The sequence below is a fragment of the Cyprinodon variegatus genome, unplaced genomic scaffold, assembly GCF_000732505.1.
Source record: "Cyprinodon variegatus isolate N-32 unplaced genomic scaffold, C_variegatus-1.0 Scaffold101, whole genome shotgun sequence".
Taxonomy (NCBI): domain Eukaryota; kingdom Metazoa; phylum Chordata; class Actinopteri; order Cyprinodontiformes; family Cyprinodontidae; genus Cyprinodon; species Cyprinodon variegatus.
The window spans coordinates 564,578-573,687 of NW_015150554.1; the positions used below are offsets into that span (position 1 = coordinate 564,578).

Genomic DNA, 9,110 nt, shown 5'->3' on the forward strand with positions numbered 1-9,110 from the left:
AAAAAAATGCAAATGACAAATGCTGCAAACAAAAAAGAAATGACGTGCCAATGGGAGAAAACTCAAACTAAAAAAAACAACACATGCAACGGAAAAAAAAGTTGCTGCAATACCTAAAATTGAAGCAAAGACCTGCAACTGACAAAACAAATGCAAAGAAAAAATGCAGCAACCCCTAACAATGTGCTGAAAGCAAAAACAAAATGAGGCGATCGCAGTGAAAAAATATGCAAATAGTAAAAACAGCAACAAATGCCTTCTAAAAAAACAGAACTGCTCCTGACCACTAGAGGGAGTTAAACAAATATCACCCAGAGTGTTACCTATATTACTATACATAGTAATGCTGTTATTCTGTAATACAGTAAGACTGTGTGTTTGACAGTAAAATAAAAGATAAAACACCCTCTTTCTTCTTCCAACTGTCTTTCTTTTTTTAAAATCCTTTGTTAAAGCTTAAATTCCTGTTTGTATTGATGTTCTTTGTCTGACTCTAGTGGTCTGGAGCACTGTTGTTTTGCATGCGTTTCTTGTGCTTGTATGTTTTGGAATTTGCATCACACGTTATTTACAGCTCACTTTGTCATTTACTGCATGTTTGCACCTGTCGACGTCCGTAGTCATATACACAGATCAAACAGGCTAGCGTTAGCCTAGAGACAAAAAGCAGAATCTAAAGCATCTGAGTTTTTCCATTGAGTAAAATAGGACACAGTCACACTTAGAATCAAATGCCGTTCACTCAACATCCTAACTGGGACAACTCTGACAACGATACTGTATCTTGCGGTATAGGACTGAAATAGCAACACTTGTGTTTAATAATTTCCAAACTAATTTTAGGCATACAAGTTTATGTTTTAGTGGAATAATAAAAAAAGAACCAATAACATCGTCCAAAACTCTGATTTAATGCCTTTTGAAAAACTTTAAAAAATATTACTTCTGAAATATATAAAATAACATTTCGTTTGAATGTACCTACAATCTCAAGGCATTCCCATTAGAATGCAATTATATCCAGACATTTTAAACTGTGCCCACCTAATTGCCCCTATCTTGACGCCTGACTTACTTTTTGTGGATTTTTTTGGCTTTGAGTGGTTGCCAAATTGAAATTCTTGAATTTCTATTTATGAAAAGCAGAATATAAATTTAGATATATAGCAGATTTGCAAAAGTTATAGTGGACCAGTTGTATCAGAAAGAATTGTTTGGCTTTTTGCATAATACAAACAGTTTGTTGCAAACAATGGGCTTTAGGAGGTTAAGAAAAATAAGATTCCTTGGATGGAAACTTGTGTTTTTTTTTTATTAATAGAGTCTAGTCAACAGCCTTAAGCTAGGGCCAAGACTGAGAAATAAAAGAGCACCATCTGATTAATCAGTTTGTGATAACATGAAATTATAAAAAAGAGGAGATGATATTTTTTCAAAGGTGGAAAATTTATTTTTCAAAATAAAATCAAGAGATATTTCCCCATTTGTCTGCTCACAGTAACATTTTGAAATAATTTTCACATTAATATAATTTAACCTATCTTAGCATGCATGCTCATAAAAGAATTTTAAATTAATGTCTTGATATTATAAAGTTTATATGGATGAATTTACATCTATCCTAATATGTATAAAAATATATGTTAAAGAGACATCTTGAGATGCATTTTAGATATACCTGCTGATCCGTGTTATGACATCAGTATCATTGGATATTAGGAACAACCTTATTAGCTAAAAACTAATATTCTAATCCATCATATGAGAAATTTGAAAATACAAACAGCCAGGTATTATTCAAAACTTTGTGGTAAATTTATAATATAAGGCAAAATTGAAATGTTATGTGTCAAGGAGGTTTATTTTCCTATTTTAAATGTTCTTCATTTTAACCTGGTCTTTTCAACAAGGCTGAAATAAGACTTATCAGATGACAAACACATGTGAATATTTCAAGGTGAAATCCTGCATATCTGTGTTCCTCCTAGTCTGGCTGATAATACTGGGCATGCATGTGCAAAAGAAAAGCACATTATGGTTTATAGTATAAATAAGTGTTTTCCTTTTCTTTGATTTAGATTTAGTTTTAGATGATAACATTCATATGGATGATGACTCTGTGCCTGCCTGAACTGAAGAACCAAGACTTGGTTTGCGAAGGTCTTGAGTTATTAAATTTTTACCATAAAAGGATTTTATTAAAAAAGAACTAAAACACTACTTTGCAGTTAGTTACCACATACTGGAATTTTGTAACATGACATCTCAAATATCGTAAAAAAAAAAAAAAGTTTTTTTGTTTTTTGTTTTTTTTGTACAAAAATATGTAAAACTTCTATAGTTGCTTCTCAGCCCTTAACCTTCACGTGCCTCACAGTGCCTTTTTCTTGCTTGATAGTTTTTATGTGTAACAGAAGAACTACCCCAGCACAGTTTAAACACTTAGGCAAGTAATGATGGTTTTGTTTTTCTCTGCGTTGTGGATCACAGCACCAGGCAGCAGGAGTCTGTACAAACAGCAAAACGGTATGGGAAATAAGCTACATCCTCAACAAACATCCAAAAGAGTGACCGAAGACCATGATTACTGTACAACTGCTCTGCTACGTGTCTGCAGGAAGGTCTCCTCTTGTACAAACACCTAGTTCAGTGTTCAAACTGAAAGAAAAAGAAACAAAAACATAAGAGCGCTGGTGAAATTTGTCTTGATTTTTTTTTTTAAATCTTTCTGACATCATGTCCTGGTTGACTGACAATCCTCTCAAAAATCTGTCCATTTATATCTTCTATTTTCTTCTTGCAATGGGATAATTAGCCGAGGTAAGAGATCGAGGACTGAATCCGAAGTTGCCTGCTAACGCTGCATTTGTCCATCATCAGCAACTACGGAAAGTTGCTAAATCCATATACGACTCTTTAAATTCTCCCTGCTACCAGGAATGAGGGTTTAGACTCAACCATCCCTGTTTAAAGGTTTATAGTATCAGCTGAGCCGAACTGACTACTTTTTGAGGGATCCAATCCCTTCAAACGAGTCAAAGTAGTTTCTTCTATCCAACTCCTCAGGAGTTTGGACAGGTATAGCTGTGTTGCTGGGATCAAAAGAAAAGTTGTTGATGTGTAGTCTGTATCTTTTGAGCCCAAGTTTGGGATATTTAAGCACAATCGTGACCCCCGAGATAATTTGTTGGTGGGAGTGTTGGTGTTTTGGGAGGCGGCAGCGGCCTGGGAGGAGGGGCCGGTCTGTTTTTCCCCCGCTGTGGACTTGCTGTTCCCCCATCACTATCGGCTCTGTCTGTTGAGATTGGGGGAGGAGGAGGAGGAAGGCGGGGTAATGACATGGAGCCATGGTGGTAGTGGAGGTGGTGGTGCGGATTATGACGATGTTGATGTCCTGACATTGCCAAAGGAGGGATACGGGAGCAGGACGAGGCAGAGGAGGATGAAGAAGGTGGAGGAGGTGGGGGAGGCGTGAGTGCGGCCGGTCGCAAGCTTTGGATCCGCCGGCACTCCTGGCAGATGCGCACATGGCTGCAGCTCTGGAGGAAGGTGCGAGGTGGGGCAGGCGGAGCCTCAAATGATGACACAGGAGGTGGCGGAGGAGGTGTATTGGTGGCAGAGTTGGCACCCAGTGGATCATCCAAGAGCCTCTGTGGGCCTGGGCCCAAATCAGGTCCTGCTGCCATACCTCCCCCCAGCCCAGCCAAACCCCCTGTCAGTGGGCCGGCACCACTGTAGAGTTTTCCGTTACTGAGACGCATCTCCCTTACTAGCCGAATTGGTCTAGGCCCAGCTAGAGCTAGCCGGGAAGGATGGCGCAGAACTCCGCCCCCAGCACTGCTGAGAGGGCGTCGCCGACGAGCCCGGGAACTTTTCTTACAAGAAACAGCATTTCGAAACTCTGTCAGCATCTCCTGACAAACAGAGACCTGAGAGACAAAAAGAAGATAAATAAAGATGAAGGAAAAAGACAGGTAACTCTTAAAATGTATTTTTAAGAACAAAATTTTAATACTAGTTTTCAGAGATGCACATTTGTGTAAGATAAGGTATTTATTCTTATCAACATTCACAGTCACTGTTCTCAAAAAAAAATATGGTCTGAAGCTAAAAAATGTACATTCAAGTCTGAAAGAGAAAAGGCAAGAACGGGTTATTAACACATTTTTCCAATGATTGTGTCTATAATCGCTCAGCAGCTTTCTCTGAATCCTCATAAAACCAAGGTTATCCGGTCATAGGTCTGTGTGGATGCAAGTCTCCAAGCAAAAAACATCCAAACCATAAAGTCGAACTGATAACAGATAAGAAGAGAATATAAGTCAAAACAACAAACTGAGCATACAGAGAACAAACAAGTGAACAGAGGATATAATGTGAGGAAATGGATGACTTATTCACTATTTCATTTTCTTTTTTTTTTTCCTTTTTATAATACGTTTACATTATCGAAGAATTTGAGGAAATGTTTGTTCTTTAAAATCTTGATAATCTATAACAGTACACAGTTTCTTTGGCTGCTTGAGTACGCTAATAGCAAGCCAAAAATGTGCTGATCTAATTCCAAGTTTTCACTTGGGCTCCTAATCAAAGCTCTTCTAAATAAATTAAGTCTCAGTCCCTGAAGAAGCCCAGCTTCCAGCCCCTCCTGTTGCTGTAGCTCTTTGAGATGTTGTCATAAAACCAGCAAATCCTCCAATCTCAGGTTGTATGGCCAATTTTTAAAACCTTGACATTGAGTAGTGTCATGGTAACAGGTTCCGGAAATGTAGTGTTCTGTCAACTCCATATTTTTTGGTTGAACAGCAATATAGTTTTACTTCAAATAATATTCATAGTGAGAGGAAAACAATCTAACGCTCTATTTGTGTGTCAAATATCAGTAATACTTTCTCAAATACTATAAATCATTTCATAGTATTTGAATGAAAGTGGTAACTTTTTAATAACATTTTATTTTTACTCTACTTTTCCCCCCCATTCTCGATGAACTAAAAAGAGGAAAATTACAAATCTGGTAATCAACAAGCCATATCAAAACAATGAGATAATAATAATAATAATTCATTTAATTTATAATGCACTTTTCACCAAAAAGGCCTCAAAGTGCTACAAAAAAGCATTTCAAAAAGCATTAAAAAAGAAATACATAGAGATAAAAGAAATAGATAACACAAAAGATAACAACAAAAGATAACACTATTTTGTTAGCTAATCAGATTAGCTAAGAGGTCCAAACGAGGATAGTATTAGCAGGAGCAAGATGTGAGTTAATTGAAGACTAAAGGTAAAATATTGTCTTACATCATCTTCATAAACAAAGAAAAACCTTTTGTTGTCATAATAGTACAGATGTTTAACCAAGTTTTCTTATTATGAAACACCATAGGGCAAAGTTCAGGAAAAAAAACATTTCTAGGGGGTAACTGCACATAATACAATATGGCTAATGTAATTATTTTTCCTCCACTTTATCAATGTTAGTTAACATTTTGCTCCTAGTATATAGTCATATTGTCAAAATTTGGTTGTGGTTTGAGGACCCAAATGCAGGAAGGCAGAGGTGAGTTCCTTGTTGATTTAATGAAATGTTTACAGAAAACCGAGGCAGGAATCAAAAAAATCCAAACATCCAGCATGAAGAAAGTGAAACAAACCAGAAACCATGGAGACTTCAGGGGAAAATAATTACGATGAGGAAGACACAGTGAGACGGAGTTGGAGGAAGTTAGACAAGGAAACCCACACTGAGGAACTGCATAAGGAGTGTATTTATGGGAGACTGAACAAAGAGAAGACTAACGAGCGGATTGGGAGCAGGTGTTAACAGAACAGAAAGGAAAGGAGTCAGGGAAAAAGGAGAACACAAGAGGGCAACTGAGGGCAACAAATGAAAACTGGAAAACTGAAAAATAACCAGAAAACACAACAAAATAAGAATTAAACCAATAAAACTAGAAAACATGGAGCAAAGTAGAACTGAATACTTAAGGAAAACATAACTGAACCAAGACTGTGACACATATATCGTTATTATGTTCGATATTTAGTACAAGCGAAATATGGGCAGAGAAAGCATGCAGGCTGCAGACAAAAGCTAACCAAGACGCCCCGTTAAACCCAGTGAGGATTACTGGAGCTCCGCCGCTGGTCCTGCGTGCCGCAATGGCCTTCCCTGGCAGTGCTCTCATGAGAGCAGCAATGTTTCTCACGCACTCCAAGCTGAACTGTGACGCCTAGTGTGGTCCCAAATCAAAAGACACGGGAGGCTGGCCGGGCTGACTGTTGACTTTTGCATCAGAGCTGCCGCGCTTGTGGCCACTAGGGGTGCTAGTGGGCAAAGTGGCACACTGTTTATGTAAACAATTTCAACCACATTGTAGTACCGGTATCAAAATTTCTTAGTCCTGTTTCTGTCCTAGACATATGCGATCAGCTTTCACTGCGACTAACTGTATCTGCCTTTGAAATGAAAACTGGCTAAGAGCTTGTCTGCTTTACACTTTCTTTTCTAGACAGACCCACTTATGAAGCAAGTTTAACATTTTCTGACAGACAGTATTATTGGATCAATCCCTCCATTTTCTTTTTCTGTGTCTGCCTTTGTCTCTTTGAACCCCTGGTCGGCCTTGGCCGAATGCTGCTCACACTGAACCGGATTCTGCTGGAGGTTCACCTGTTGTTAAAAGGGAATTTTTCCTCTCCTCTGTTGCTGAATGCTTGCTCATTTTGAATGATCATGCAAGAGTCCACAAGAAACTGTCCACTGTTGTCACATGCTCATCCAGAAGGAGGAACCCTTCAAAGTCAGTGACTTGATGCAATTAACTGGGTTTCCATGAATAAAAAAACAATCCGTATATCCGGTAAATGGCTTCTTACAAAAGGTGACATTTATAAAGTGATTTCTACCTTAGTTGAAAGAACAACAGAAGGTCTAATCCAAGGGTTAAAATAATTTAGACAGCGTTTTACAATTTCAGAAAACTGATAACCATAACAGCTGTGCCATATGCTAGTTGTATGCGTATATTTAAAAATCATATGAATTGATTCATATTTATTATATTGTTCAATTCCATTCATTTAGCCCTGGATGCTATCATTTCAGTAACATCAGTAACTACTTGACTGACTTTGCTAACCTGACCCCAGTTTTAAACTGGAGCTACTTTATTATGTCACAGAGGATCTGTATTGGCAGAAGCAAATTCTTAACTGACTGGAATCAATATTGGAGATAAAAGCTTCTGATTTGGATATCCTCTGCTCCTGTTCATTCTTTAACTGGAACAGTTATTTTCTTTACCTATGTCTACCTTGCTACAATAGTGTATCATGCAGCATTTTTACCATTGTGTCTTTGTGTTTGAGGGTGTAGGTGGTTATAGAATATTTTCTTAGAAGTAGTTTGTGTCTGCGTGAAAATAGTGGCTGTAAATAGTCTGGCACCTGGGTAGCTGTGTGTACATTTGCAAACAAACACCACCATTTTCTTGTTTTAGGAAAAGAATGTATAATGTGGCCTGACTCATCAGGATATTCATGTTCATGCCTTCTTCTAAGTTTAAGAGAACAGAAGTTTATCAGCACTCCGCAGCTTTGCTCCATGTTTACTGTGTAACATAGTTCAAGTTTCTGTTCATTTCTAAAGCAGCACACATTTGATGTGATGTTCTCATTTAAATAAATGCCCCAGTTTGCCCAACACAGGCAAGGCAGGGCAAAGCTATTTGTATAGCACATTTCAGTTTTATGACAATTTGAAGGGCTTTAAATGACAAAAAAAGATAGAAGAAAAAATAAATAAAAGCATATAGTGGGAAATTTTATAGGATTGGAAAGAAAACTAGCTTGTGGAAATTTAAATGTCTTGATTAATTAATTTAATGAATCTCTTAAAAAATTAGATTGAACTCAGGATTTTAGCCCTCTTGCTATGTTTGGGGGTTTGTTGCAGATTAGTTGAGCATAACAATTAAATACATCCCTAAAGATTTCTCACAATTTGTAAAAAAGTTGTTAAAAAGTAAACAAATAAGACATCAGACTGATTTGATTATTTTATAACCATTTTATTACAAGCAAGCCATGTGACAAAGTTCACAAATGTATAGATGGGTTTTTCTTTGCAGAGTCATAAGGCATGTATGCAGACAAAAACATTGCTTAAAGTTCAGGAAAGGGGTAGTAGAAGGACAATGGAAGAGGAGGATGAGGATTTAGTTTTACCTTGCCTGTCTCAGCTGTGCGGCGGGTTGACCAAACAAACTCCATGATGGCCACGAACACAGCTACAATGAGGCCACAAATCAAGACTACAAAGATCCCACCAATATTCTCCATGCCGAGGCCTATAAAAAAAAAAAAAACACAGGGACAAAAGGATTCTTAGTTGTGATAATCGGCATTTTTGTAACAAATTAAAAAATGATTTTGTTGATGCACCGATTCTAATGGCTGGTAAAGACCTCAACATTTCTTTGACTTAAAACTTGATTTTTGTCTCAGGCTCACATTCATTCACCAACTTTTATCTTATTAAGAAACTTTAAAGAGGTATTTGAAGACAGAGAGACCAAGAAAGTTTTTCAGTTGTAATGTTGTATTGTCAGATTTTTTATTTTTTTTTTTAAACAGCTTTTTTACACCCCCAAGGTCTAGGGGTTCTGGGGAGGTAACATAGGAATGTGTCCAAAGCAAATAAGTGGACTGTAAAATTATTTTTTTTTACAAAAGATGGTTAAACAGACCCAAAACACAATACAGCTTAAGCCAAAACAAAAGAAAAGGGCAAACAAATTCAAGAATGGTTAAGTGCAAATTAAACCACAAAATGTCCAAACCAGTCAGTCTAAGTTTAACTCAAAACAACCCAAAAGAAAATACAAATGGAGCACCAAACCTCCCAAACACAAGCTTCTAGCTTGAAGTCCACCTAAAGCTAGCTCAGAAAAATATACAACAAGCTAGTTTAAAGACTTCTAACTGCCCAAAAGAGTTTGACAACAAAGGTAGGGGAACAGCTTAAAGGAATAGTACACCCAAAACATGATTAGCCTTCATTTTCTACTCACCCCCATGCTGAACAACACTCTGGAGTACTTTTT

General features: G+C 37.4%; 1 protein-coding gene across 3 annotated transcripts in view; it reads right to left on the reverse strand.

The window, feature by feature from the left end:
* Nucleotides 1-1,816: 1,816 nt before the first annotated feature.
* Nucleotides 1,817-9,110, reverse strand: part of LOC107084467 (glutamate receptor ionotropic, kainate 5-like) — a 271,088-nt gene continuing 263,794 nt past the window's right edge. For 2 of the 3 annotated variants that reach the window (XM_015374353.1, XM_015374354.1), the window contains 2 exons: nt 8,233-8,354; nt 3,156-3,929 (listed from right to left, as the gene is read on the reverse strand). In XM_015374353.1, coding sequence (XP_015229839.1) covers nt 3,156-3,929; nt 8,233-8,354 — 896 coding nt within the window. Of the gene's footprint in view, nt 3,930-8,232; nt 8,355-9,110 lie in introns of all 3 variants that reach the window. The other variant, XM_015374355.1, reaches the window with a different exon arrangement.